Source organism: Pseudovirgaria hyperparasitica (assembly GCF_010093815.1).
Source record: "Pseudovirgaria hyperparasitica strain CBS 121739 unplaced genomic scaffold EJ05scaffold_6, whole genome shotgun sequence".
Classification (NCBI taxonomy): domain Eukaryota; kingdom Fungi; phylum Ascomycota; class Dothideomycetes; order Acrospermales; family Acrospermaceae; genus Pseudovirgaria; species Pseudovirgaria hyperparasitica.
Window position 1 is genome coordinate 1327872 of NW_022985554.1, and position 27567 is coordinate 1355438.

At 51.3% G+C, this 27567-nt stretch overlaps 9 protein-coding genes and 1 non-coding gene across 10 annotated transcripts; 5 read left to right on the top strand and 5 right to left on the bottom strand.

Moving 5' to 3' along the window:
• The first annotated feature begins 151 nt into the window (after positions 1 to 151).
• Positions 152 to 4221, top strand: EJ05DRAFT_463888 (uncharacterized protein). Its single transcript, XM_033742732.1, has 3 exons — positions 152 to 1374; positions 1427 to 1984; positions 2039 to 4221. The coding sequence occupies exons 1-3, from the start codon at positions 349 to 351 to the stop codon at positions 4184 to 4186; spliced, it is 3732 nt and encodes a 1243-aa protein (XP_033601735.1). The 5' UTR covers positions 152 to 348; the 3' UTR covers positions 4187 to 4221.
• Positions 4222 to 4928: 707 nt separating this feature from the next.
• On the bottom strand, positions 4929 to 7204 carry EJ05DRAFT_499699 (glucosamine-fructose-6-phosphate aminotransferase; the record flags this gene model as incomplete). Its single annotated transcript, XM_033746887.1, has 3 exons — positions 4929 to 6934; positions 7037 to 7107; positions 7200 to 7204. 3 exons carry the CDS (start codon positions 7202 to 7204, stop codon positions 4929 to 4931), a joined length of 2082 nt encoding a protein of 693 aa, XP_033601736.1.
• Positions 7205 to 8905: 1701 nt separating this feature from the next.
• On the top strand, positions 8906 to 9977 carry EJ05DRAFT_340777 (Lumazine synthase). Its single transcript, XM_033740914.1, has 3 exons — positions 8906 to 9233; positions 9294 to 9459; positions 9528 to 9977. The coding sequence occupies exons 1-3, from the start codon at positions 9191 to 9193 to the stop codon at positions 9958 to 9960; spliced, it is 642 nt and encodes a 213-aa protein (XP_033601737.1). The 5' UTR covers positions 8906 to 9190; the 3' UTR covers positions 9961 to 9977.
• Positions 9978 to 11740: 1763 nt separating this feature from the next.
• EJ05DRAFT_340819 (uncharacterized protein) lies at positions 11741 to 15241 on the top strand. The gene is made up of 2 exons (XM_033740915.1): positions 11741 to 14944; positions 14999 to 15241. The coding sequence occupies exons 1-2, from the start codon at positions 11941 to 11943 to the stop codon at positions 15100 to 15102; spliced, it is 3108 nt and encodes a 1035-aa protein (XP_033601738.1). The 5' UTR covers positions 11741 to 11940; the 3' UTR covers positions 15103 to 15241.
• A 701-nt stretch (positions 15242 to 15942) lies between these two features.
• On the top strand, positions 15943 to 18377 carry EJ05DRAFT_475510 (cytochrome P450). Its single transcript, XM_033743816.1, has 3 exons — positions 15943 to 16293; positions 16372 to 17136; positions 17188 to 18377. The coding sequence occupies exons 1-3, from the start codon at positions 16259 to 16261 to the stop codon at positions 17939 to 17941; spliced, it is 1554 nt and encodes a 517-aa protein (XP_033601739.1). The 5' UTR covers positions 15943 to 16258; the 3' UTR covers positions 17942 to 18377.
• EJ05DRAFT_340835 (uncharacterized protein) lies at positions 18085 to 18529 on the top strand. Its single transcript, XM_033740916.1, has one exon. The coding sequence runs from the start codon at positions 18227 to 18229 to the stop codon at positions 18452 to 18454; it is 228 nt and encodes a 75-aa protein (XP_033601740.1). The 5' UTR covers positions 18085 to 18226; the 3' UTR covers positions 18455 to 18529.
• EJ05DRAFT_t36 lies at positions 18181 to 18298 on the bottom strand. Its single transcript has one exon. It is a non-coding gene; the product is annotated as a tRNA-Gly (tRNA).
• A 742-nt stretch (positions 18530 to 19271) lies between the features above and the next one.
• EJ05DRAFT_340890 (uncharacterized protein) lies at positions 19272 to 19862 on the bottom strand. Its single transcript, XM_033740918.1, has one exon. It carries the CDS (start codon positions 19758 to 19760, stop codon positions 19401 to 19403), a length of 360 nt encoding a protein of 119 aa, XP_033601741.1. The 5' UTR covers positions 19761 to 19862; the 3' UTR covers positions 19272 to 19400.
• Positions 19705 to 23778, bottom strand: EJ05DRAFT_340854 (uncharacterized protein). The gene is made up of 7 exons (XM_033740917.1): positions 21232 to 23778; positions 21101 to 21177; positions 20946 to 21042; positions 20642 to 20876; positions 20437 to 20589; positions 19973 to 20380; positions 19705 to 19907 (listed from the first exon to the last, which is right to left on the bottom strand). The coding sequence occupies exons 1-7, from the start codon at positions 23359 to 23361 to the stop codon at positions 19882 to 19884; spliced, it is 3126 nt and encodes a 1041-aa protein (XP_033601742.1). The 5' UTR covers positions 23362 to 23778; the 3' UTR covers positions 19705 to 19881.
• Positions 23779 to 25478: 1700 nt separating this feature from the next.
• Positions 25479 to 27483, bottom strand: EJ05DRAFT_475512 (phosphopyruvate hydratase). Its single transcript, XM_033743817.1, has 8 exons — positions 27465 to 27483; positions 27102 to 27296; positions 26983 to 27039; positions 26734 to 26930; positions 26536 to 26678; positions 26043 to 26483; positions 25763 to 25991; positions 25479 to 25714 (listed from the first exon to the last, which is right to left on the bottom strand). Exons 2-8 carry the CDS (start codon positions 27223 to 27225, stop codon positions 25589 to 25591), a joined length of 1317 nt encoding a protein of 438 aa, XP_033601743.1. The 5' UTR covers positions 27226 to 27296; positions 27465 to 27483; the 3' UTR covers positions 25479 to 25588.
• Positions 27484 to 27567: the final 84 nt, after the last annotated feature.

Genomic DNA, 27567 nt, shown 5'->3' on the forward strand with positions numbered 1-27567 from the left:
GGCAGCTAAGAATCGGCTAACTACCCCCCCGAACCCACCCCGCTGTTAGCTGGGTGTGGGCGCGTGTTGGCGCGTGTAGGCCCAGAGCAACAATGGTGACGGGCAGCAGCTGCGTGCGTCATTGTGTCAAGCTCAAACTTTCCTGTAATAAACCTGCTCTCATATTTTTGTCCCCCATAATATAGGCATTTGAGCTTTAGCTCTTGTACATAGAGCAACTTCTATCATAACTTAACGAATCTCATACTCTCTTGCTCAACTCTTGCTGCACGTGTCCACAGCTGTTCAAGATCATTCTGCAGCGTTACTGGTCTGTAATTGCTAGGCCTGCGTCCACCATCTGTAAGCATGTCGGGGCATGAGGATGCAGACGCAACTGCACGCCGATACAGAGCTCCTTTCTCCAGTAATCATCCAATTCCCACCGTACAGAGGTACAAGAAGGAGAAACAGGAAAAAGAAGCCACATATGGAGGGGTTGAGGAAGAGCAGGAAGCTAGCAGGACTCAGCGTGCAAGAGATGCCTATGATCGTTACAAACATGGCGATGAAGCTCAAAGAGACGACGAAGGCCCCTACAAAAGCGAGAACAAGAATCTCCAAGCAACGGCCACGCCGGACGGAGAAGGGGACAAAGAGATTACTACTCTTGATCAATCAAAGGAGCAGCCTATTGAGGAAGCTGCAAAAGACACGTCCGAAGCTGATATATCGCAAGATCCAAAGGAGCAGCGAAAGCAAATGAAAAAGAGGAAAGGCGATGCTGCGCGTGAAGTCACCGATCCAGTCACACATCTACCGGTCAGGATACATGATTTCACTGAAAGAGATCTGAAGAACACACCCGAGAATGAGCCAAACCCCGGTCTTCGCTCAAGAACCGGTACAGAGCAGATGGAGAATCCTGAGGACGATCCACAAATCAAAGCAGACGACGCATTTCAGAGAGACGCTCATTCTGCTATGGACGTAGTGTTCCCACCACCCAACTTTGAGGAGGTCAAGAAACAACTATCGCGCGTTTTCGAACAAGCCATCATAGCTGGGATCGGTACACTCTCGATATTTGCGATCGGGATTTCCCTTCTAGGCCATTTCTCCGGCTTCGACAAATCTGGTACATACATCAGCATACTCACCGTTATTGGCGGCCTTGTTAGTGCAATTACAGTATGGGTACTTCATCAATGGGCGAAGAACAAGATAAATGATGTGTGGGAGAACGAGACTTGGGAGAGCGAGAGGCAAGCAGGGAAGAGAATTGCAGCCAAAAACCAGATTGCAGAGTCAACTCATTGGCTCAATTCATTCTTGGCCTCTGTTTGGCCACTTATAAACCCTGATCTATTCGTCGCCATTCAAGATCAGTTGGAGGTAAGACCCTCAAAGTATGGTTCAGAAACAGCAGCTAACCTCGCTTGGGTAGGATGTCATGCAAGCTAGTCTACCAAAAATGGTCCGTATGGTCAGCGTCGAAGACCTCGGGCAGGGCAGCGAATCCTTGAGAATTCTAGGAATTAAGTGGCTTCCATCAGGTGCAGCGGCCCAGTCCGTTGGCGAAGATGGATCAATTCAGAAGAAGAAGAAGTCTAATGGTGAGAGCGATCGCAAAGTTCCCGGAGAAGGCGAAGTTGAGCAAAACTCAGACCAAGAAAAGAAGAAGTCCTCGGATGGTGGTGGTGATGGCCAGCCGGACCACGACGAAGGCCAGGAAAATATTGCCGAGGGTATGGAAGCTGAAGAAGGCGAGTTCATCAACTTGGAAGTCGCTCTTTCATATAGAGCGAGGGGCGCAGGCAAAGGTCTACGAAGCCGAGCCAAGAATGCACACCTTTACATGGCATTCTATTTGATAGGGGGTGTCAAATTCCCGGTTTGGGTCGAGATGCACGGGTTTGTGGGCGTATTACGACTGAGGATGCAACTTACCCCAGATCCTCCTTTTGTGTCTTTGTGTACCCTCACATTCCTTGGACAGCCTAAGGTAAGTCATCTTGTCTACGTTGTTCCATGTCAGCTGGAGCTTACTTTGACTTAGGTCGACCTATCGTGCGTACCGCTCAGCAAGCATGCACTTAATATCATGGATCTTCCATTGATAAGTAATTTTGTACAGTCAGCTGTGGATGCTGGACTGAGTACACTGGTTGCACCTCGGAATATGACTCTAGATTTGAAGGATATGCTCGTCGGTGACGATTTCAAGAAAGACACAACCGCTCGTGGAGTCCTGATGGTCACTGTCAAACGCGGTTTTGATTTCAAGGAAGGCGATTCTGGAATTGGACCTCTCAAGAGCGGCTCTTCCGACCCATATGTCTCTGTCGGTTGGGCAAAATTCAGCAAGCCGGTCTGGTCAACTAGAGTACTTATGGGTGAGATGGAGCCTTACTGGCAAGAGACGGCGTTTATTTTAGTGACACCTGAGGAGTTGAATGTTGATGAGCGGCTACGGTTACAGCTCTGGGACTCTGACAGGACTTCTGCGGACGATGACCTGGGGCGCATAGAGCTTGACTTGAAACACATAATGAGAAACGAAAACTCGAATGGAAAGCTCTGGGATCGTCAAGACGGCTTCCGTTCGATCAAGAAAGCTGAAAGCATGCCTGGACAGATAGAATGGAGCGTGGGATATTTCTCGAAGCTTCGGATGCAAGAATCGCAGCTTGCTTCGCAGACGAAAGAGCCTGGAGTCAAGAACATGGAAGACCTCCGAAAGCTGGTGGAACAAGAAAGCGAAAGGAAACTACGAGAAGCGAAGAAGGACGAGACCGAAGAGATCGAACAACAGAAAGCTCAGGATCTCAAGGAACGTGAGGACGAGCTCATAACACACGCACCACCGCCTGATGGCTACCCTACAGGCATCCTGTCCATTCAGATCCACAACATTACCGGGCTGGAGCTGCAAGCCATCAATAAGCGTGAGCAGAGCAAAAAAGATAACAATTCTGAAGTGGATGAAGAAGGTGACGACCTTCCATCCGCCTACTGCACCATCATCCTCAACCATCAGAAGATCTACAAGACACGCACTAAACCTAAGAACTCAAAGCCGTTCTTCAACGCCGGATGCGAGCGTCTTGTCCGTGACTGGCGCAATACCGAAATCCATCTCTCCATTCGGGACGCCCGAGTCCATGAGAACGATGCTCTGCTCGGGATCGTCCACCTTCCATTATCCAAACTATTTGAAAAGCGCTCTCAGTTCTCAGAATTCTTCCCCTTATCCGGCGGCGTCGGGTACGGCAAGGTGCGCGTGTCCATGGTCTTCCGCGCTGTGAAGCTGCAAGCACCTCGCGAGCTCCTAGGATGGGACTTTGGCACCGTCGAAATCCAACCCTCAGTCCACGCCGGCGAAGGTCTCCCACAGGACTTGCACGACAAACGAATCAAGCTGCACACCAACATCGGCAAAGCCAAACTCACCGCCCTCGGCGACGGCACCTGGTCCTCGTCGCCCAAGTCATCCTCCTCCTCCTCCTCCCCACGCACCCTCAAACTCGCCGTCCGCCGCCGCTACTCCTCCCCCCTCATCCTCGAATTCCGCGACTCCTCCCTCCTGCGCGACTCCACCCTCGCCTTCGCCGTGCTCTGGCTCAAAGACCTCCCCGACAACGACACTGTCACCCTCACTCTCCCCGTCTGGAAAGGCGACCTCGCCCGCGCCTCCCAGAACACCCTGTCCGACTGCGGCCAGCGCCACGGCAGCATCGTAGTCTCCCTCACCTTCTGGTCCGGCCTCAGCGGCTACCACGCCCGCTTCGCAGGCAAAGACGGGAATATGGCCGACGTCATGGAAGTCCTCGACTGCGCCGCCGACGTCGCCTCGGACGACAACGCCCTAAATTTCACCGACGATGACGCCGGTACTTCATCTTCTTCATCGTCATCAAGCGACAGCAGCAGCAGCGACGACGACGAAGACACACCCACAGGCAGCGAGAAGAGCACAAACGACAACTCCAACGACGATGGCTCCCGCGGCATCATCGACAGCGTCAGAGACTACAAGCACAACGCCAAGCAGCTGCATCGCAAGAATCGCGGCTTGATGCAGTGGAAGGGTCCGCGCACGGCGGCGTGGCTGAAGGGCAAGGCGAAGCGGACGGAGAAGGGTCTTGCGGGCTTGTTTAGCCATCATGATGGGGGTCGTGAGGCGGGGATTGAGACGGAGGTTTGAGATTCTGGTGGGGATTGGCGGGGTTAAGGGGATGTGGATGGGGATGTGGATGGGGATGGGGATGGGGATGGGGATGGGGAAAGGGGGAAGGTTCGGGGGGAGAGGTCTGAATTATCCGACAGAGTCTATAGGGCTATAGGTCTATGAGTCTACAGGTCTATGAATTACTACTAGTGTATATATATACTGATATATATACTACTATACATCCATACCAATAGAGGGAGGCAGAGATAGAAGGGGGTCAAAGAAGGACGGAAACCTCCAGCTTGTCATGCAAGTGCCAAGAATGTCAGGTTCTTAGGTAGATACCTGAGGCATCAAATTGTCTCGACTGATCCGCCGGCAAGTCAGTCAATAAAATTATCAATGCGATACGAGCGCTGACTATAACTCTGGTACACACCACTTTTAAATCCAGTCCATTTCGTGAAGAGAGGAAAGATGAATGAATGTAGGCATCGGTTCTTCTATATATGGTTTTCATTTGCTCTCTGTCTAGAAGAGATGCTATCGAAAAAAAGGTGGGTTGTCATCTTCATTATATTCGTGCCCCGTTCGTGCGCTCTATTGACGTTCGTCCAAAAATGATACGAACAGTGCCACTGGTTTCAAAACCCAAAGTGGTGTCAAACATACATTTCCATTCCACGCCCCCGGCGTAGCCCCATATCCAGCAGAGCTCGTTTTCTCTACCGAGTTCAGACGCCAATCCCTTTATCTTTTTTTGTGCAACACGTTTTTACTCCACAGTGACCGACTTGGCCAAGTTCCTGGGGAAATCGACGTTCAGGCCTTCGCCCACGGCGAGCCAGTACGCCATCAGCTGCAGAGGAATGACGTTGAGGAGACCCTGAAGAGCATCGACGGTCTGTGGAACCTCAATCTTCTCGGTCTTGTCCGACGGGAACTCGGTGTCGTCGGTGTTGCAAATAATAATGGGCTTGCCCTTGCGAGCAATGACTTGTTGGTATGCATTCAACGACTTGGCAAAGATGTCATCACGAGTGAGGATCATGACAATAGGGAGATCCTCATCGACCAAGGCAAGAACACCATGCTTGAGCTCACCAGACATGACGGCCTCGCAGTGAAGGTACGAAATTTCCTTGATCTTCAGAGCACCTTCCAGAGCAGTGGCGTGCTGGGCGCCACGACCAAGCAGAAGCATGTTCTTCTGGTGCTTGAACTTCTCACAGAGAGTCTTGATGCTGGAATCGAGCTTCAAGATCTCCTTGAACTGCTCAGAGACCTTGCCTAGACCCTCCATAATCTCTTGCCTTCTCTGGTGCTTGGACGCACGGTCCTCACTTAGCGAAAGAGCAAACATGACCATGCACACGAATTGCGAAGTGTACGCCTTGGTGGAGGCAACACCAATTTCGGGACCAGCGTTGATGTGGACACCACAGTGGGTGAGGAGAGAGATGGAGGAACCGACAACGTTGACGATACCAACGGTCAGGGCACCACGCTCAAGACAGTAGCGAAGGGCCATGAGAGAGTCGGCAGTCTCACCAGACTGAGAGACGAAAACACAGGTGTCATCACGGAAGACTGGAGCTTGTCTGTCGAGGAAATCTGAGGCGAGCTCGACGGAGATGGGAATCTCGGTCAGTTCCTCAAAGATACCACGCACCGCCATACATGAGTGGAAGGATGTACCGCAGGCAATGAAGATGATCCTGCGGCAGCGGCGGATTGTGGAGATGTATTGGCGAAGGCCACCAAGGGTGACCTTCTTATTTTCAATGTCTAGACGACCACGCATGGCGTTGACGACGGACTCTGGTTGCTCGAAAATCTCCTTTTGCATGAAGTGGTCGAACTTGCCCTTCATGATCTCCTGGAGCTCGATCTCGATGGTCTGGATGGCACGCACATTCGAGGCACCGTCGTTCTTCTGAAGACGGTGGATGTTGAGCTGACCCTCGTGGATGTGAGCAATGTCATCGTCCTCAAGGTACAAGACCTTCTTGGTGTGCTCAACAATGGCAGATGGGTCGGAGGAGAGGAAGAATTCGGTGGGCTGAGGAGCACCATCGTCTGAGAGGAAAGCACGCGATTGCGAGCGGTGGAGGAGAGATTTGTCGGGAGGGGCAAGAAGGTTGTTGCTCTTCTTCAGGGCGACGTTCTGCGAAGCACGCTCTGCAGGCAGGGCGACACCCTCTTCGGTGTACTCCACATCGACGAAATCGACCTTCATCTTCTTCTGAGTGCGGACACCGACGACCAATGGAGAACCCTTGCGGGCAGCGATGACCTCATGGGGGTAGTGGACGGACTTGAGGAGAAGACCGAAAGCTCCCTGTAACTCCTTGATGACAGCCTTGGCCAAGACTGGGAAGTCAATGTCCGGGTGCTGGTCGTAGATGTACTTTGTGAGTTTGGCAATGGCCTCAGTGTCGGTGTCAGTCTCGAACTTGAAGCCTCTGCCCTCGAGCAGAACCTTCAATTCTTTGTAGTTGGTGATGATACCATTGTGGACGACAGAGAACTCCCAGTTGGGGTCAGACCTGTGGGGGTGGCAGTTGACGCGCGAAGGCTTTCCGTGGGTGGCCCAGCGAGTGTGTGCGATACCAGCGTGGGAGTCGAAGACCTTTGTGAGGTCTGGCTTCTCCTCAACGATGAGCTGCTTCAGCTTGGCAACCTTGCCAACCTCCTTGAAAGCAAAGATCTCATTCTTCTTGTCACCGTCGACAGCTAGACCAGCTGAGTCGTATCCACGGTATTCTAGACGAGCGAGGCCTGGAATGTGTCAGTTTTGAGCCTAGCGAAGGCGGTGTGTGAGGAGGGGCTGAGGGGTGGTGGAGCGGTGAGGCAAGGAGGAATTGGGGCACAGATGCGTACCATTGACCAAGGTGTCAAGAATGTACTTGCGGTCCTTCTCGACGAGATAATTGACGTATCCAAAGATACCACTGTAGAGCAGAAAGAGTGAGCAAGCGGCGTCAGGTTGTTTTGGGAGGGCGGAATATGCAGAGATTGCTGGGAGCTATGAGGACAAGCTTACCACATGATGGAAAGGAAATTGAAACGGGACTGAAACGAGAGAGATGGTATGCGAGGTCAGGAACGATCGTAAGGTAGGATTGGGATTGCGATTGGGTATGAGAGATGGAAGTTGGAGAGTGGAATAGATGAAGGGAGGCAGAAGAGAGTTGGGGAGGAGGAGGCAGGAGAATATATGTGAAGGTTCGGTGGGGAGGTGGGATGTGTGTGAGGGATGAGCATCAAGTTTAGCGTGCCATCAATGCATCCGCATCTATCAACGACCTATTAATGCCAGCGCCAGTGCCAACACCAGCCCAGCACCACACCAGCACCAGCACCAGCATCAGCACCAGCATTAAACTGTTCGGCCAGGGCTCAAGGCTCAGGGCCCCAGTTGAGCATTTGTTGATGCAGGGCGGCGACAGGGCCACAGACAGCCAAGACCGCTGCCAGCTTTGCCACTCAGCCACTCACAGCAGAGAGGGGCTGCATCTTGTTTGTCTTTGGCCCGGTTTAATTCTGAAACTGCCAACAGTTCCACACCGTTGCCAGGCCTCTGAATAATTATCTCTTGTTGTTGTTATGTCTGTTTATTGTTGTGATGATAATATGTCTCACCTTCTTTGGTAGTGGAGCCTGGCACGTTGCTCAGCGGGTAATACACTTGGGATGGGGGAGGAGGTAATACAGACACCGCTTAAGCCCGTCAGATCCATCATTCCCCCCTCCCGACCTCGTTAACTAACAACAACCATAGCCTGCTAGCAATCTCGACCGATGCGCCACAAGGGTAAATCCATCTGTGCAGTATTAATTACTGTATACTGCTGCACTGTATTGCCGTTTGCAGTGGGGGTGAATAAGTGTGTGCACTATGGCTCGTAGCACCCGAATGGCAACACAGCTGCTGCCGCTAAACCGGGTGCCTTTCCTCTTTGCTACGCCCCGATGTTCTTGGTGCCGACCACAATTGAGGCGCAGCTCTTTGCCCAGCTGCTATTAATGGCATCAAATAGTCTACCTGATACTCTATACAACGCCCCAAGACCCTCTTTCCGGTACTTGTGAAGACGATCAAGCTTTTCTTCAGGCCCCATTAAGGTTGTTCGATATTGAATATCCTACGCTCTACGCTGTGTCTAGTGTCCCATGAGCTGCATCTTGCGGCGAACGCGAATACGGATCCGTGCGAACTGGAATGCCGACCTGTCATTGGCATCTGCACCCTTGTCCTTTCTCATCTCTCCCCTGAATTTGTGCGCGACCGACGTCAGCAGAACAGACCATGTATCTCTGCAGATCCGGTTACGCCTCCGTGAATCGATATATCAACTCCTTTCGCTCGACGTCATGCAGCTTGTTCCGATACTGATCAATTATTCAAGTGTGTGTCCTAATGTATTCGCTGGTAATGGAGACTGCCTTATGGAGTGCTGCTAAAGCTCCCCTCCCTTGCCTCAGCTAGCATATTACGCTTTCACAGTGGCTTCTCAGGCGTCCAATTATTGGCCATGTTTCCTTACACGAACCAAGCAAGCCTCGAATGAATGGTGGACTTTGAAGCTTACATCAGGCCTCCCGATCGGATGACTGTAAGGCTGATGATTAGCATCTACCATTCAAGACATGCTTCTCATGACGAACGCCTAACAGTTAGCATTGACAGCAAAGATTAGGCCTTAGCACCTCAGCCTTGCAATCCCGACGCCCATCCGTATTCCTTGCAAATTATCGCCGAATACCAATCGAGGACCGCATTCCGCCGATACAGTAACAGTCTAGAAACTGCTCATCGGAACTTAGCGTGTTAATGCTATTTGAGGGGTTCACTTGGCACTAGCGCCTGCGATGGCGGGGTCTGCAAGGCACCAGATACATTCCATCAACTCTAACCAACCTCTTCACCACCCATCCAATTGCTTTTAGCATTTGCATACACTTTCTAGTTGAGCCGTCTCAATCACCTCCTTCGCCTAAATCTTCACACACTCTCTCCTCACCTGTTCAAACATGGCTCCACTAAAGGGGCCTGGCAAAGCAAAGACATACGATGGTCAGGAAGCTTCCTCATAGCTATATAAGGCATAGGCCAATAAATACTGACACCAGGCAGGATCTGGTTTACGCGTTGGAATTGTCCATGCTAGGTGGAACACACCTCTCATCGATGCTCTCGTAGAGGGGTCCATCAAGTCTCTCAAGGCAGCAGGCGTCACAGACGAGAACATAGTGATCCAGAGCGTCCCTGGTAGCTACGAGCTGCCCTTTGCAGTTCAGCGGTACGTGTATAATCTTGTTTATTTACCAAAAATCGCAAGTCGTGAAGAATCTATGCTGATGTCTATAGCATGTATGCCGCTTCTCAGATTCAATCCTCGTCTGCCTCCGGCGGTGGCGCGCTCCTTGCCTCAGCGACCGATCTTCTCTCCTCCACCTCCGTTACAGATCTTACCAAGACCGATACGTCCGCCGCGAAGGACACTGCGTCCACTGCACCGTTCGATGCCATAATTGCTATTGGTGTACTGATCAAGGGCGAAACAATGCATTTCGAGTATATCGCAGACGCCGTCAGCCATGGGTTGATGCGGGTGCAGTTGGACGCGAACGTTCCCGTAGTCTTTGGACTGCTTACCGTGCTCACCGAGGAGCAGGGAAGGGCGAGAGCTGGGCTGTCGAGCGCGGAGAATAGTCATAACCATGGGGAAGACTGGGGGTCCGCGGCGGTGGAACTTGGTGTAAAGAGGCGGGGCTGGGCGGATGGGAAGTTGGATGATTAGATGCTACCTATGTATCGCAGAACATTCGCTCTTTTTATATACCCAGAAACGCCGGCCGCTCTGGTTGTGCGAATACAATGACGTAAAAGCAAGAGTCTCGTTCTGATCCAACGCGGCTCTTCAACACTATTACAAGCTCTACACTGTCACTAAAGATGTGGTAATCTCGAGGAGGATCGGAATCAGGCATGACACCAAAAGATCTGGTCTTCTGCTCTTGAGAGATGAATGTTCATGGTAGAACTCGGTTTTTGGCAGTGTGAGATGGCTTCAAGAGCAGGAATGGTATTGCGGTCCAGCAAGGGCCTGGTCGAGAAATACACCAGCCATCAATCATAGACGGAAAGTGGTCGTGGAGATGCTGCGTTCCATGTTTGATGACCTCGGTTGATACGCACGCACCGCTACCTCAGAACGGCGACACAATCGAACAGCTCACGTGAGGTACACATATTTGTCGCGCAATGGCAATTTCATCTTCCATCATCGATACAATACAACGATATATATCCCCATGCTATTACAAGTGTATTCGATGTTTGGATCCAGTAAGATTGGCAGTCTGTCTACGCGAATATGGGGTTGGTCGAGGCGGAGGCTTGCGGACGTTACGCACAGTGCGCTGATGGACATGCGGCGCGATTGTTTGTGTGAGTCAAATAGCAAAGCGAAGACTTAATACAAAGATAGCTGGAGGCGCCGGGAACGATTCGACAGTCTGGTTTGACGACGGGTGCATTTATGGGGAGGATGAATGAGTGAGTGGTGGTTGGAATGGCGACGACGTATTATGACCATTTTTACGACTTGGCGCTAGCGAGGGATGCATGGATCAATTCGCTGGCCGTTGTTCTCCTTTGACCTGGACACTAACCTAACCGTGTGAAATCACCTTCACTCTCCGTCGCCGCTACATACCTCCCACATTCCTCCTCATCTGCGTCTTCTGACGTGCCCGGCTCTGCGATCCTCGTTCTTTGCGTCTAGGGCCCTTTTCATTCGTCGTTAAACGCCTGCCTTTCCCGCCAGTCCTCCTCACACATTGTCGCAGATTCTCGCGATATCCTCGCGTTCCCCATCTCCCCACACTTTCGCGACATCCTCGCGCTATCGCGTGCACAAAACATCGTTTGGCCTCTGCAATCATCGAACATACACGTCAGACCTTTCATCAGTCACTGTACACACGCGATGGTGATGACCCGGGCTGTATACTTGGTATAGCGGCTTCTATTATGTCGCGCGAAAAAGCCGATACCTCATACACTGCTTTCTCGCTCGCAAATTCTAACAAGCGTAACAAGCCGCCTGGCAAAGAGGACCACCCAGCATGGGTTGGGCGAACGTCGCTGACATGGACTGCACCTAACCGTAAGACGACGCGACGCCCCCAGCCAGAGTCAAGCAATGCCGATGGAAAGTTGATACCGACCTCCAACGAAGAGGCGGATGCCCATCGGGGCGAAAATGGTGACACTCTGAATGGTGTGGGCTCCGCAAGCTCTCTCAATAGCACCGTTTCCTCAATCTTCAGCAACAACCTCAACATGCCGTCGTACCCCGGTAATACGTCCTCCATCCACGCGCTCACTCCTATAACCAATACAGACTCATCACCACCTGGCAAAAATGCTAGCCCACGGCCTGCTCAAACTTCTGTTGAGGCGATCTCGAGTGTCATCGCGACTGAAGAGGTCGCAGAAGCTCCTCGTATCCTTACCTTGGCTACACCTCCGAAGGAAAGGCTACAAGCACGCCCGGGACCTGGAGAAGATAAGGGCTTCAAAGTCTCATACGATCCTGAGCTCGACCCCACAGCATCCAAACAAGCGAAGAAGAGTTCGAGGGTAACAAAAAAGGCGTTTGGCGAGAATGTGAGTGGCTCTACAATTATAAAGGTTTTGCGACCTCTGATGCATGGCTTTGCTGACAAAATTTCATTGATAGGCTGATCTCCAAGTCGGCGATCCTCGTCTATTAATGCCTGGATACAAGCAAGGTGCCGGCATCAGAGGTCGTAAGACCGTTGTTCGAATTGCGCCATATCTCGTGAAACCTTATGCTTTTGATGAGAAGCTCTCCGTTCCTGGAACTCAGGCCACCCAGATCATGATCACCGGGTTTGATCCATTTACCCCAGAATCTCGTCTCAGAACTGTGTTCAGTCAGTGGGGTACAGTAGCCGAGGTCAGAAATCAGACAGATCCGGGAACTGGCAGCTTTCTTGGTATCTGTTTGATCAATTATAGAGATACACTGAATAGCAAGAAGACCGAGATCAGAGCCACGGCCATCCAGTCGGCGAAAAATGCCGAGCAGTTCGGCAATGGAGCAAAGATTGGGACGTCAATAGTCAAAGTTACACTTGACAAGACAGGTCGTAAGGCGAAAAAGCTTGTCGATGTCGCTGTCAAGCGCATCCAAGAGGAGAGATCGAAGCTGCGTGTGCCAGAGCCTCATCCACCTCCAACACTCATCCCAGTTGATCCCATAATCGGAGTGCCGGGTGCACCAAAAGGCCCATCTGGCAAGAAAGCTCCAGAGGGACCTCGAGTAGCAGCTCTACCAAAGCCTGCCTCCCATCTGGTGGTTGAAACAGACCCGATCATCAACACGATCAAGCGCCAGCCGTACATCTTCATTGCACAGTGCTACGTACCTGTCCTCGGTACGACGTTACCACATATAAAGAAGCGCCTGAAGAACTACTACTGGAACGACATTCGCTTAGACAAGAGTGGCTATTTCATAATATTCGAGGATTCACGAGATGGTGAGAATGAGGCAGGTCGATGCTTCAAAGAATGCCACATGGCAGCTCTCTTTACCTACGTAATGAACATGGATATACACAAAGAAGGAAACCCAAACTACGTCCGCAGCCCAAGTCCCGAGCGCGTCCGAGCTGAGAAACGCCAGAGAGAGGAAATGGAGAGGTATCAGCGTGAAGAAGAGGAGGATCTACAGCTGGAGTTGAAAGAACGTGCAGAGAATCTTGACCCAGTCAGAGCTGCCATAGATGCGCTTCGAGAAGAATTGCGCGAGAAAGTTCTCAATGACATGAAGACGAAAATCGCGGCACCGTTCCTGTTCGAGTACCTAGATCCTGCGAAACACGTCGAAAAGCGAAGGCGACTTGGCATCGCAGACCCACAGTCGACAGACAACAAGCCAACAACATTGTTCGCGAGAGGCGATGAATCTCCCTTGGTTGGCACTCCTGCGTCTAGGCAATCTGGCTTTGCTGGTCGTGGCCGTAAACCCCTTGGGACCTACGACGCAAACATGCAACCAAAATCCCGCAGGCTGCCAAAGAATGTGAATGCGTTCATGGATGAGCGTCGCAAGCAGCCTCCCAAGCGTCCAGTTGTGGTTCGTGGTCTCCACAGGCAAATGCAAGGCTTCTGGGGCGATGACGAGGAGGACTCCGAAGATGAGCATCGCAGCGTAGCTACGCGGGAAACTGAAGAGCAAGAGAGTCGACCGATAAGTCGGGAAGCCTCGATAGAAACGGAAATATTTCCAGAACCGTCCACCCGATTGTCGAGAGCCAAACGGCGCAGGCTTGAAGCTCACTGGGGTGAAGACGGCGAGGACGATTCCATCGACGATGCCACTGCTCGTAGATTATTGGCACATCTTATCGACAAGGATGTCGAGAAGATGGCAGAACGAGAGCTGGAGCAAGTTTTGTCCGTACTGCCACGATCATCATCCCTATGGAAACAGGCAGAGAAGGTGCGGAAACGGAATCTGCAGTTTAGAAGACATCAAGAGAAGTATGATGAGATCTTCGGACCAGTAGACGTCCCACCTGATACAACAGTCGAAGGAGACTTGTCGGCCGATAAGGCCGCGGAGACCGTGGAGGGGCATGAAGGGGAAGAAGTTGTGCTTGAGGTCGCTGAAAAGGTCGTCAAACCCAAACGCGGACGCAAACCTAAGAAGAAGCAAGTACCAGAGGAAGAGGAGCAGATTCTAGAAGAGGCGACCAAGGTTGAAGATATCACAGACATCCCAGAAGAGATTGACATGCGAGATGTGGAAGACGAGACACCCAAAGAAGGAACACCATTCGAAGGGGTGGTCGACTATACCTTCTCGACAGGCAAAGAACCCCGACGGACCGTTGAGGACGACCCAGAGATTCTTATGGATATCGATGGTTGGCAGCATCTTATCAAAGACGACGAAGATCTCAACCTACTTCGCAAGGCTCTCGCCGTGGAGCCCAGTTCAGACCTGGGCGACGTGCACCTATGGGCAATGAAACAGAAGGAGATCAAGTCTTTGAACAATGGTGGAGTCACGGGTGTAGTTCGTAGTGCGGCCAAAATCTCAGGCTACTACGTGCCGAACCCGTCAGGATGCGCCAGAACGGAGCCGACCAAGAAGATCCGCAACGAAGAAAAGTCCAAATACTTACCTCACCGCATCAAGGTGCTCAAGCAAAGGGAAGAAAGGGAAGCGCAGGCCAAGAATGATCCTGCTGCTGCTGCCGCCGCTGCCAAGCTCAAGCAAGAAGCCAAGCTTACATCCATGGCTTCTTCTCGACAGAACCGAGCCAACAATCGTCGTCTCGCGAATGAGATCAGCACACAGAATCTCAGTATCGAAGGAGATACAATGAAGTTCAACCAGCTCAAGAAGCGCAAGAAGCTTGTCAGATTTGATCGTTCGGCCATTCATAATTGGGGTCTGTACGCCGAAGAGAATATTGCACAGACAGATATGATTATCGAATACGTCGGTGAGAAAGTGCGACAGCGTGTTGCGGATCTTCGAGAGGCAAAATATACGATTCAGGGCGTTGGTAGCAGCTACCTCTTCCGCATAGACGAAGACACGATCATCGACGCGACAAAGCAAGGTGGCATTGCTCGCTTCATCAACCACAGCTGCTCTCCAAACTGTACGGCCAAGATCATTCGGGTGGACGGCGAGAAACGTATCGTCATCTATGCGCTGAGAGACATCGCCAAGAGTAGGTCTTATTTGATCACGTGTGCCATACCACCAGACTAACATATATATCTAGACGAGGAACTTACATACGATTACAAGTTTGAGCGAGAACTCGGCAGTGACGATCGGATACCATGTCTTTGCGGCTCTGTTGGTTGCAAGGGCTTCCTCAACTAAGCTCACCCCAATACTCCAATACCACATCTCCGTCCCCGGGACGACATACATATTGCCCACAGCCTCCGTTGCCCAGCTTTTTTCAACCTGCTTGGCGTTCACGGCTGTACTATTCAACCTCATACCTCGGTTCATGAAAAGTAGTCTTCGGCGTTTTTGACTGCATTGATGGCGCTTGGCTTTCCTCTTACTACTCTCCTATTGTCAGGATTCGCACCTGTCCCACGGTCGCTCCGCAGCTTCGTGGCGGCACTGGTGTATGTATACTTCGAAGAGAACTACTGCATCACGGCGCGATCCGGGACATGTGGTGCGAGATCTCGCCGCAGCTTCAGCTTTATTTGTTTGTACAAAACTTCCTGGGTGGTTTGGCTTGTTTGTTGTAAGCCTAGATGGAGATCTGCTACGCGATCACCTCCGGAAGTGACAACCTGGCGGGGCTGGGATTGGTGCTCACTGAGGGAGAGGGCAGATAGGCTTTGAGGTATGGAAGCAGGATATCTGCGGCTTCTGGGCACGTAGAGGACGCGTGAACATGGATATATAAGAATCAATTGAGGGATAATTAGTAATTTCTGCAGCCGAAGTTTGCTTTCTGCCTGCTTGTGACCGCACACGATAATCCGCCAATCAACTGCCATATATCCGATGGCAACGGACAACAGGGAACGGATCGTTTTTGTGGGGTCGCGAGGTCTCTGACTCGTGATTGTTCCACAGCAGTCCAGACAAAAGGAAGGTGCCGTAGTTGGCCGGATTAGGCAATCGCCTTGACCCCCTACGTCAATTCAACTCCTTTGTTTGACTTATAAACTCCGAGCTTATCCTCTTATGTTGTCAGCATTCCTGCCACCAGACATTCCTACGCTCGACGATGCCAGCATCAATAGGTGAATGAACTGCACCGCCACCTCCTGATTAGCCTGCCTATTGCCACTTTCCGTCGTCTTCCTACAGACTTGGGTTAGACACAAGAGGAATGCGGTCAGACTTCCTGCAGTCCATGGACCTCGAGCCTCAGTATGGCATCCTTATCATAGCATCCTCCATCTTTGTCGCCTTTCTTGCTGGAACGTGGCTGCATTCCAGAAGCAAAGATGGGCAACGAGCGCCTCCTAATTCCAATTTGCCGTTCGGGGGTGACCTGCTATACGTCATGTGGGATATGAAGGCGTGTTTTGATAGTGTATTGTGAGTCTTTTGGGAATAATCGTTTGGGGGAGAAACCGATCTCCCGGACCGTAGATTAATGCTGATTTTCTGGCGCAGAAAAGCATTTGATGGACTCCCTGTGCGACTTCGTCTGATCTTCACCGACATGTTCGTCGTCTTTGGTCCGGAAAACGTCAATACGGTGTGGAAGTCGCCCAACCTGCACCATCGAGCGTTCCGCAATGCTTCTCTGAACACCATGTTCAAGATCTCGCAGGCGCAGCATGACTTTTACGTCTCGGACGATTCGGGGCATTCTGAGCGACCGACGCCGGGGTCCAAGAGACCTCCGCATCTGCGTGTTGATTACGCCGGAATGAATCCGGTCCAGAAACTGCTGACCGGCCCAGCGTCAAAGCTGCTTGAAGATCGCCTCAATGCGAATTTGTGGGAATACTATACCCAGACCAGCATCAGCACATCAGAGTGGACTGACCTGGATGATCTATGGTCGTTTGTGCGAAATGCATGTTCGACGTCGATTTTGAGAGCAATATACGGGGAGCGGCTCCTGGAGGTTATTCCGACGTTTATAGAAGACTTCTGGACCTTTGACAAGACCATCCACAAGCTCTCGCAGCGGACCCCCCGATGGCTCTGTCCACAGGCGTACAAGTCGCGCGACAAATGCATTGACGCCGTCATTAAATGGCACGCCGATATCGAGCCTACCGTCAGAAAGGCTACGCCAGGCGAAGTAGCCTGGAGTCCCATCTACGGCACCGATGCCATCCGCGCTCGTTTGACTGCTTGGGCTCAGATGCCCGTCTACGTAGAGGATCCGGGCACATCGGCGGCAGACGACCTCGCATTCATATGGGGGTAAGTCCCCTTTAAGCACTCCAGCAACACCACCAATTAACACCCCACCAGTGCAAACGCAAACTTAATCCCAGCCTCCTTCTGGATGCTCGTCGAAGTCCTGCACAATCCGGCCCTCCTATCCGACGCCCAAGCCGCCATCGCCCGATGCACGACCACAACCACATCCACCACGCCCAACACCACAACCATCCCAATCGACACAACCGCCCTCTCCACAAACCCCCTCCTCCAAGCCATCTACGCCGAAACAATGCGCCTCCACGTCAGCACCCTCCTCCTCCGCAGCCCAGCCCGCGTCCCCCTCCCCCTAGGCCCCTACTCCATCCCGGCCGACACATCTATCCTAATCTCCTCCCTCCACGCACACACCGACCGGCGCGTCTGGCACAGTCCCGCTTGGCCCGTGGATACGTTTCAGCCGCTCCGCTTTCTCTCCCCGGCCTCGGCATCAGCTTCGGCATCTGCGCACAGGGAGCACGTGCCAGACACGCCCATAAAAACCAACACAGATAATACTCAGGAACAGCAGCAGCAGCAAGCACAGCAACTTCAAGACCAGCAATTCTCCCTAGCCCCCTACAAAAACGCCTGGATCCCCTACGGCGGCGGCGCGAATATCTGTCCGGGCAGGCATTTGGCCAAGAAGGCGATGATGGGCCATCTTGCTGTTGTGCTGACGTTGTTTGAGTTTGATACTGGTGGGGATGGGGGTGTGCCTGGGGATGATATGGAGCGGTTTGGGCTGGGGACGTGTGCGCCGGATCGGGAGGTTAGGGTTCGGGTGCGGAGGAGGAAGGGGTGAAGGGGTGAGTGAGATGGGGGAGTGTGGAGGAAGGAGGAGGTGAGGGGCGTGAGGGAGGGATAAAGGAACTCAGAACATACACCTTGAGAAGAAGACATCGAGTAAACCCCTATTAGAACAGAAATTATATATAAGAACATACCACATCCTATCTCAGTCTTAGTCTCGGTATGCGTAGACTCGATATGTGAGCATCTAGAGAAAAGAAAAGACTAAAACTCCAAAGGAATAAAAAGAAATGCATCGACCGAGAATCGAACTCGGGTCGAGTCGATATCCTGAAAAATGCCCCCTTACCGTAGAACAGAGAAGGGAACGAACTGGCAACGACTCAGTATACCACTAACCCACCGATGCAACTTCCTGTACAGTTCTGTGATGGATATGTATTTATTTGTCTCTGTTGGTTTTCTTTTTGCGAATATGAGGGTGTGGGCAGTGGGGAGTGGGATTGGGGAGTGGAAGTGGGGAGTAGGAGTAGGATTGGGGAGTGGGATTGGGAAGTGGGATTAGGGGAGTGGGGCTAGACCTTGCATTTTTTTTCGCGCATTTGATCTTTGAGGGTTTACTAGGGGGTCCTAATTATGGGGAGAGGGGGGTAGGTTCAGAGTGGATTTTTTTGGGGGGGCTTGGGCTTGGTGTGTGCTTTTGTGCGTTTTGTGCGTTTTGTGGGGGCAGGGGGGGTGTGGACCACCGTAGATGGTGGATGGTGGATCGTGGATCGTGGATAATTATGCACAGGGGGTTTGGAGACGGATTGGGAGGCCGGGGAATAGGGCAGGATGGGATAGGGCAGGATAGGATAGGGCAGGATAGGATAGGGCAGGATGGGATAGGATAGGGCAAGAGAAGAGGGTAAGAAGGTAAAGGTTTAAGCTGAGAGAGAGTCTGAGAGAGATTGCGATTACGACGACGTCTCCATATGGGCTCGCTACATCAACTGGCAATATATATAGCAAGCATCTTCAGAGACATGTTCAAGAAGCGAGGAAGTGTGAAGGTGAAGCTGATTTAGAATGTATTATTAAGTTGGACATTCATTGGAGTGTGCGACGATTCTTCTTTTCTGGACTTCGTCGTGTCGTGACATGTCTGGCATCATTTCTGTTCTATTCTGTTCTGTTCTGGGTATGATGCACGTGTATGTGTATTTATATGTGAGTATGTCTGACCAGCCAGGCATAATCCCTGAAACTCTACTCCCTCCCCCATAGCATGGGAAGGAATATCGTGCGTCTGCCCGCTATCTTATCGATTACACGTGGCTGTAAAACGTGAGATATGTACAGAGACAAGCAGAAGATGAGGCGAGAGTCAGAGAGAAAATGAATTTCGTAACAAAGTGTATTGATCAATATCGTGTCCTCTAGCACCCTATATGTATGTATCTAAGAGAATGTTTATCAACTTGCGCCCCCCAAAACCCTATATATCCAAACGAATGTATACGAAGAGAGTGTCAACGGTATCTTCTGACATCAAAAAGCAACAACAACATCGTTATCATCATCATGCGTATCCGCCCAGCACGCTGGTTGAGAGAATGTAATATAGTAGGACCAGCCAGCCAAGCCGGCGCTGAATGAATGTATGAATGAATGGGGAAAAGCGAGTGTGTAGAAGCCATGCTCGCAGCAGCAACAACAAAAAGTCCAGTAAATGAGTGTGGTATCAAGGTAAAAGTTTCGTGCATGAAGAACAATGAAAGAGATAGTTTGCGTGAACCGGTTGGAAGGGAACGCCCGCGAGATGGATGCAAGCAATGATTGGGTGTCGTTACAAATGCAGGGATATGCACCAAGCCTGGGAAATGCAGCATGAGGGTATGTATGCATGTATGTATGTGGCAAACGCGAACAAACGAGTAAAAGATATCATGGCCTTCGCGGTGGAACTCGGTTATTTTTGGCGACAAGAACAACAACTGAGGTGGAAAGGTCTCACGGTGCGTGAGCCGGTGCGTCAACTATCCAACATATTAGCCACCGCACGCCAATATTCAAAGCTTCAACATTTGCGCATTCTACTCACAATCCAGTGTGAACATCATCCGGTTATGGCCCTTGTCGGTCCAGTCCCACTTCCGCAACTTTGCCAGCTCGTCGTCCAGATCGAACTGCCAGCTCTTGATCTCCGCGACCGTCCGGCCGCCGTGCCCATGTGAGAACCGCACACCTGGACCGTCGCCCTCGAGCTCTGGTGTGCCAGTTCCAAGGGAGGTCGGAGAGAGCTCCCACCAGTCGAGAGAGTGGTAGTTTGGTGTTTCGATACCAGGAGCGATGTGGGAGTAGCTTTTGACTGAGACTGCGTCGTCGTCACAACTGTTTTCGTCGTCTTCCATGGAGACTTCGAGCTGGGGAAGGACGGGGGATTCGGGTCCCCAGGGCGCGTCGTCGGTTGTGGATGCATGCTCGAGGACGACAGCGGCAGTTGGAGATACTAATGTAATTCGTAAGCATCGTTCCAGTGTCACAGCAGAGAGCCGACTGTCTTACCGAGATCAGCTATAGAAGGTTCAAAGGCGCTTGGTTGCATGACTGGTGTGTTCTTAGCGAGCAATGGGGAGTGTTGTTGTATTATAAACCCAGGGCTGACAGGGGAAAAGGTCGTGACTGCGGTAGTGGTGGTGGCTGGAGGAACGTCTATGACTACTTTGCGTCAGCATGTGTTTTACCAACGTAGTAGGCCATATTGACTTACTAGTCTTTTTTGTTGGTGGTACATATACAGTTGGTGCTAGAGTTGGTAGTACAGGTTGATGACTGACCATTGGAGCTGCTGTCGCGGTGCAGCTTGCAGGTGGAGGCGCCGAAAGTACTTGATTTGATAGACTGCCCGAGCGAATCGATGTAGCAGCATTAGACTGACCTGCCTCCCCCGGCCCGATGATATTGTTGGACGATGCTGGTCCAGTTTGTGTCGGTAGAGAGGCAGCCTGATAAATGCTATGTTAGTACCGTCTGCCTCGATCCCGTCGCAGAGAGACGAGCTGGTAGTATCTCACCTTCTTAATGGTGGTCGCCTTGTTGACTGGAAATATACTATACACCGCACCCTTCCCATGCTTGGTGACCGGTGTGCGTGGAGATCGCATACCATTCCTGTTGAACTTGGTTAGCGACTGGCTTACAACTGAATACAGAAGAAGAGTTGACTGACTTGCTGACGCCCCGGGAACGGCCCCTGTTGCCTTGTCTTGAGCCGCGTCGAGAGGGTTTTCGATTTACCGTGTGCTGCTACACGCCAAGATTGTTAACGGTGTCCTCCAAGACCCCTTGATCTCAACTTACAGACGGGGGAAGTCGCGTATCCAGTCGTAGTGAAATATTCTGCCTTGACGCAGTAGCTGCTAATCTCGATATTGGTGCAGATATGCCCGTATGTGGTGCGGGTTGGAGAGCCGGCGCAAATGGCATCTGACTCGGCATTGGGTGCTCGGAAGTCTTGACATCAGAAGCTTTTGTGGACTCTTCAGTCTCATACTGTTGTCTCGAGTACCACGTCTCAAGCGGTGCAGCCCCTTCAATCGTCGTTTTGCGTTCATGCCGGGTATCGTCAATGAGTTGCTGAAGCTTGACTTGGTGCTCATCTGGATTCTGGATGAACTTATCGAAAAGAGAATTTGCCGCAGCTATTCTCGACTTGTAGTAGCTGCTATCTCGGTTTTGCTCCTCTTTCTGAACCGTAAGCAAGGACTGGTCTCCCGAAGAAGTTTGTGACTGGTTGACTGGCTCTGACACTCCAGCCTCGTACAGCTCATTCGAGTCCACTTCTACCGCCACGTGTGATTGGGACTCTTCAATTTTAATTGATGGCGATCTAGCTCCTGACGACGTAGGGACGATGATCTGCGTATTACTTTTAGCTCCGCTGTTGGAAGTGTCGCTCGGCATCTCACGCTTTCCCATTTGGGTCTCACTACTGCAAACATGCGAAGTGGGCGCAAGTGGTCGCGATGCCAATGCTGCATTGAAGGCGGTAATGTCAAGTTTGGGAATCTTGTCCCTCGACCCAAGTTTCTCGTGGCGCAGACGCTCTCGCATTTCTGCTTGCTGGGCGGCTGGGACTGCGTTTGGACCACGCATTGGGATGATTTCGTCTACAGATATCTTTTCCTTGCCCAACGATTTGACCGTTGTATAAGCTCTGGCCCAGCTGACTGAGGTACGGGGACGCTCAAATTGGCGCGCCTGGGGTTCGTCTTGGATAGACGTACCCTGCCTCGTCAACGTTAGCCGCTTCATGACCTTTGAAGCTATTTTCATCTCGGATCGGGATCCTGAGCGACTTGATCCTTCTAGAAGCGACTGTGTCGATGGGCTACTCGCTCTCGGAACAGCTGTGGCGTCATTCTTTATCGCCTCTATTTGCATCGACGGGCCTGCTACCTGGGTATCGACGGCCTGTGGTGCTGTTGTTGCCCATTCCGGCACAGCCTCTAGGGGCAGTGGTTCGAACAATGGAGGTAATTTTTCCGTGTGATGTAAGTCGGCAAGAGATCTACTTCGCCGACGGATGTTGAGAGACTGCGGCATCAGTCCTTCAGTCTCGAGTGAGGATGATACACTATCTGATCTTGTTACAGTAAGCGGACGGGCGGCCCAGAAAGCTTGACTTTCGACAATCTCGCTGTCTAGATCAGGTGCAGATGAGTCAAGACCTGCAGAGTATACTGAGGACGGACTGCTGGGAATTCGGGATAGTGAAGATTTCTGGCGGTGGAGAACATGTGATGCTGACGACATTTTTCGTTGGGAGGGCCTCTTGGAGGAGACAGAAGCCATACTGCCCGAACTGTCCGATCGTGTTCGCGACGATTGAGTGCTTGATGACTCCCAGTCGCGTCGATGCCCTCTGACACATTGGACGTCTTCTCTCTTGTCTTCGGCTTTCGAGTTAAAAACGGGCTCAAGATTTTTGGCAGCTGCATAATATTGCTCTTTGTAAAGAGAATCTGGACTCTCCCAGCTGGAAGTATGGTAGAATCGGTTTGTTGACTCTGTTCGGCGGTGACTATGTACCTGAACAGGATCCTCGCCTGTTAAGCCCAGGAGTTGATTCGCCTTTTGGACTCTGGGCCCCTGCGCGACCTGTGAGATATGTGTAGTAAGTAGCGTGCTCGTTCCCAGGATTTTTGATGCTTTCTCGAGAGATGGTCCGCGGTAGTTAGCTGTCGGCGGAACGGGAGATGCTCTGGGCTGTTTATAGGGGTTGATGGTCGGGTACATTCTCCTGTCTGTTGGTGGTGGAGGTGGTAATGGCTTGTCCTTGTTTGGAGGGTTTGGGGTAGTGGACCTAAACTGTGGACTTGGTGCAGAGATGGAGTATGTTGACATTGGCGGAGCAGAACGTGAAGCGGGCCGTGAGGTTGGATTTGTGACCGGCAACGCGCCACTCTTCTTGTATTCGTTCAGAGACATCGCAATTTCGTGCCTTGATAGTGTTCTATAATGAAACCTAGGGACCGAAAAGAGATACAGCGGCAGTAGCGCTGTTATGCGCTATGTAGCAGTTGCTGGGGAAGAATATGGGAATATCCGCGCCGGCGCGAGGAACAACGATAATGGGCTTCGATAAGTATCTTTCGACCTGTCGACAGTCAATAGACTGGCAGAGTCGCAAATTGCTCTCGTGATAGCAGGGTAGACGATCCAAGTACGTCGATCAGTGACAGGCGGGACTGGAGGAACTAGTCACCATTAACCCTGGCGAGCAGCAATGAATCTCGAACTAGACCCAGAAAATTGAGAGAGGGGGGAGAGACAGACAGCAAGACAATGAATGGATAATATAATAAAGTGATAGGAGATGTATGCAAGTTCCCATGGATTGTCTAGGTTTCCAGAGGTGACGGTCTAGACAAAAAACCACTGTGGAACAGTATGGGACAGGGCCAGGCTGGTTAAAGCACGTGGACATGACATGCATTGGCAGGGGGGTACGACAACATGGTCCATTGAATGGGCAAAAGAGAGAATAAGGTTAGAAGATAGATGGTAGGAAATACGGCCGTCGTAGCAAGGATAGTCTGTCCGAAACAGCACGCAAGACAGTCACGTCGATCATGGAGATGATCCGCGACAACGTCCGAGACGTTAGTTTTATGAAAAGCCGACGGCTTTCTCGGGCACCAAGTCATGAAGATGATTCATAGCGAGTATGAAAGTGTCATTGCAATGGCTTCGCTATAGAACCTGAATGGTTCCGCACAATTGGTGTAGCAAGAGATTCGTGGTATAATCTTGGTAAGAGTGTCAAGAGAATGTTCCAAACCAGATTCGTGCGATAGACAGCTGCAGATTGTGCCGGGGTTCCTTGATAGGATTAGCACAGTCAGAGAATAGCCATATCGTACTCCTCAGGTGAGTAGCTGGCTGTAGCATGTCACAGTATGTAATTGACGTCCACGTACTGGCTCAGATACTATGAGTGACACTAGGTATTCGTCGGCGAACAAATTATCCATGTATAGTTCAGTTTGAGCAGATATAAATCTAAAAAAAGTAATGAGACAAATTGTCCTACTTGCGATGCAATTGACAAAGGCGCAATGAAGCAGAGAGGTCAGGGCACACTGGCAGCAGAGACAGATCGAGGGGCCGAGGGTTACAGGGCCATGAAGCAAGACGACCGGGGTATGGGTATCGTACAGTCTATCGATTGATCTAGGTGATGATGTACGTGGAGCAGGATAGTGAGTCGGTGAAGTGTAGAGGTTGAAGTTGAGGACGATGGTGAGAGATGGACTGATGCTTGATGCTGGGGAGAAAGGCGGACAAAGCTCAAGCGGAATGACCGCTCTGGGCAGTAGTGCGGCCAAGCTAGTCCTAGTCAGGCTAGATGACACGAGCCACAGACCATCCCCACAAACGTCTCCGCACGTTGTCGGCCGACACTACTTTGTACAACTCGAGTGTTATTCTTGACGTGCGTGTGCTATAAATATCTCATTTCTTGCATACTTATGCAAAGAATTGTCGTATCTGATAGTGATAGTGACAGTGACAGTAGTAGTACTCGTGACAGCGATAGTGGTAGTCCTGTCGCTGCGCAGGACTCGTTGTGACTTCCTCCCTATAGTCATGCAATTATCATTTCACGTCAAGTACACGTCAAGTACACAATTGCAGTCAACACGCATGTCACTAATGCATGCTGTGCCTTATCTCAACAGATTCACGCCGGTACTTGCCATCACCAGCGCCGCAACAGACATTCATCGTCAGCAGTGAGCGCAGGAGACTACTACATACCACAGTAGTAGAGTGACAAGACCACACCCTGGCTTTGGTCGAAGCTCAAGACGATACTCTCATCCTTGCTAGTGTTGCAGCTCACGGGTCTGCCACATTCCCACCCGTATGTCACTCAACCTTACCCCATCACCGATGTTTCACGCTGACATCGAAAGAATGTCCATACTTTCCAGCCACTCAGCGGCGCCGTATGTCATTCCTTGCGTCCAATCATGGCACCTGGCTAGACAGCATGGTCGACGCATCTCACAAGTATAGTGTAATAGTTCTCTTATTCAATTGTGCTTCCATTTTTATTTCTATCTAGTCCCTACCTTGTCACAAGTCGTGTGCTAAGTCGTCACTTCATCCACATCAATAGTCTGGGGTATTCGGGCCCCGAGGTAAGCTCTCAGATGTTCACGGCTGTCCTGAACTTCTCGCCGGCATACACTGCGTTACTGCCGAGTTCCTCTTCAATACGAAGGATCTGGTTCAGCTTCGCAAGACGCTCAGATCGAGCAGGGGCACCAGTTTTCTGCGATACATTAGCCATGGGATCTTCTGTTTTGCTGGCTCAACATACAATTTGACCAGACCGAAGACCGACGACGATGTCGGCAATGGTAACGTCCTCAGTCTCGCCAGATCGGTGAGAGACCATCACGCCCCAGCCTGCAGCATACGAGTCCTTTGCCGCCTGGATAGCCTCGGTAATCGTCCCGATCTGGTTGACCTTGAGCAGGAGAGCGTTGCAAGCTTTGTCATCAATGGCCTGCTTGATGCGAATAGGATTGGTAACAGTCAAGTCATCACTATGGGCGTCTGTCAGTAAATACAAAAGGTAGCTAGAGTGGACACCTTACCCAACAATCTGGAAGTCAGACGTCTTGAAGAAGTAGCTCCAAGCTTCCCAGTCATCCTCGCCGAAGGGGTCCTCGATGCTCACGATGGGATACTTGCTTGCAAGCGACTTGTACATGTCCGCGAGCTGCTCATACGTGATCCACTTGGATTGATCGCTGTCAGGGTTCTTGAAGTCCAGATCGTACTTCTTGGCGTCGGCTTTGTAGAACTCGCTGGAAGCAACGTCCATGGCAATGTTCATCCTACCCTTGTATCCAGCAGCTTCAATGGCCTCAGATATGAGGTCAAGGGCTTCCTCCGCGGTCTGGATGTCGGGGGCAACACCACCCTCGTCACCGACATTGCCAGCGGACTGGCCGTACTTCTGCTTGGCAAGAGACTTGAGCTTTTGGTAAACCTCGGCGCCCCATCGCATAGCTTCGGTGAAGGTAGGCGCAGCACTAGGGGATCAATCAGCATTGTCACATGTCACGCAGACATGGCACTTCTTACGAGGGCACAATCATAAATTCTTGGAAAGCCAGTCGCCCACCAGCGTGAGAGCCACCATTGAGAACGTTCATGAAAGGTACAGGGAGCACGTATGGCTTAGTAGTACCAGACAGATCTGAGATGTGTGCGTAGAGTGGGACGCCCTATATGATAGTGTTAGCCAGTCAGCTTCTAGTCGAGCTCAGCGCATATACTTACCTTCTCGGCAGCAGCAGCCTTCGCAATGGCCATCGATACGCCCAGAATAGCATTCGCACCCAGCTTTGTCTTGTTGGTCGTCCCATCAAGCTTGTTCAGGAAACCATCGACTTTGGTCTGGTCCTTGACATCAATCCCCTCCTTGATGAGTGCTGGCGCAATGATGCTGTTCACATTGTCGACGGCTTTGGTGACACCTGGAAACGTAATTGTCAGAATCCACAGCGTGAAACCTTGCAGGACTCATGCCTTTGCCCGCCCATTTCGACTTGTCTCCATCGCGGAGTTCGCATGCTTCGTGCTGGCCTGGATATCACTTGTCAGTCTCCCAACCAAGACCTCGGGATGAACTCTATTTCTGATCTTACCAGTGGAGGCTCCAGAAGGAACGATCGCGCGGTGTAGACCGGTCTCGGTGACAATGTCAACCTCAACGGTGGGGTTACCACGGGAGTCGTAGACGGAGCGCGCGTGGATCTTTGTGATGGCCATTTTGATGTTCTGATAGCAGTCGTGAATGTTTTAGGGAGGGTGAGAGAAAAGTGTCTCACAAAGTTCTATATCTATACAAAGGAGGCATGATGTCAGCATATTCCCAACGGCCTAGTGCCTTGGAAACAAAACAAGCAAAAAAGCATTGAATGGCTGGGCAGGAAAATGCCGCAGATACACTGTCTTGGTATGGGACAACAAAGGACGAGGGTGAGTCAAATTCACTGATTGAGACTCACCAATTACCCAATGGTTGAGGAGTGATGGGACTGTGGAAGATGTTAAAAGAGAAAAGGACTCCGTGCTGGCGAGACAACTATGTATTCTCACTAAAATGGTGGG

Coding starts and splice junctions, on each gene's coding strand:
- EJ05DRAFT_463888 (XM_033742732.1), top strand. CDS start 349: ATGTCGGGGCATGAGGATGCAGACGCAACTGCACGCCGATACAGAGCT. Junction 1,375..1,426: donor CCATTCAAGATCAGTTGGAG/GTAAGACCCTCA, acceptor TCGCTTGGGTAG/GATGTCATGCAAGCTAGTCT. Junction 1,985..2,038: donor CATTCCTTGGACAGCCTAAG/GTAAGTCATCTT, acceptor ACTTTGACTTAG/GTCGACCTATCGTGCGTACC.
- EJ05DRAFT_340777 (XM_033740914.1), top strand. CDS start 9,191: ATGGCTCCACTAAAGGGGCCTGGCAAAGCAAAGACATACGATG. Junction 9,234..9,293: donor CAAAGCAAAGACATACGATG/GTCAGGAAGCTT, acceptor GACACCAGGCAG/GATCTGGTTTACGCGTTGGA. Junction 9,460..9,527: donor CTGCCCTTTGCAGTTCAGCG/GTACGTGTATAA, acceptor TGATGTCTATAG/CATGTATGCCGCTTCTCAGA.
- EJ05DRAFT_340819 (XM_033740915.1), top strand. CDS start 11,941: ATGCCTGGATACAAGCAAGGTGCCGGCATCAGAGGTCGTAAGACCGTT. Junction 14,945..14,998: donor GCTGAGAGACATCGCCAAGA/GTAGGTCTTATT, acceptor ATATATATCTAG/ACGAGGAACTTACATACGAT.
- EJ05DRAFT_475510 (XM_033743816.1), top strand. CDS start 16,259: ATGTGGGATATGAAGGCGTGTTTTGATAGTGTATT. Junction 16,294..16,371: donor GCGTGTTTTGATAGTGTATT/GTGAGTCTTTTG, acceptor TTTCTGGCGCAG/AAAAGCATTTGATGGACTCC. Junction 17,137..17,187: donor GACCTCGCATTCATATGGGG/GTAAGTCCCCTT, acceptor ACACCCCACCAG/TGCAAACGCAAACTTAATCC.
- EJ05DRAFT_340835 (XM_033740916.1), top strand. CDS start 18,227: ATGCCCCCTTACCGTAGAACAGAGAAGGGAACGAACTGGCAACGACTC.
- EJ05DRAFT_340890 (XM_033740918.1), bottom strand. CDS start 19,760: ATGCTGCATTTCCCAGGCTTGGTGCATATCCCTGCATTTGTAACGACA.
- EJ05DRAFT_340854 (XM_033740917.1), bottom strand. CDS start 23,361: ATGTCTCTGAACGAATACAAGAAGAGTGGCGCGTTGCCGGTCACAAAT. Junction 20,590..20,641: donor ACCACCAACAAAAAAGACTA/GTAAGTCAATAT, acceptor GACGCAAAGTAG/TCATAGACGTTCCTCCAGCC. Junction 20,381..20,436: donor ACCTTCTATAGCTGATCTCG/GTAAGACAGTCG, acceptor GAATTACATTAG/TATCTCCAACTGCCGCTGTC.
- EJ05DRAFT_475512 (XM_033743817.1), bottom strand. CDS start 27,225: ATGGCCATCACAAAGATCCACGCGCGCTCCGTCTACGACTCCCGTGGT. Junction 27,040..27,101: donor TCCTTCTGGAGCCTCCACTG/GTAAGATCAGAA, acceptor AGTGATATCCAG/GCCAGCACGAAGCATGCGAA. Junction 26,931..26,982: donor GTCGAAATGGGCGGGCAAAG/GCATGAGTCCTG, acceptor TTACGTTTCCAG/GTGTCACCAAAGCCGTCGAC.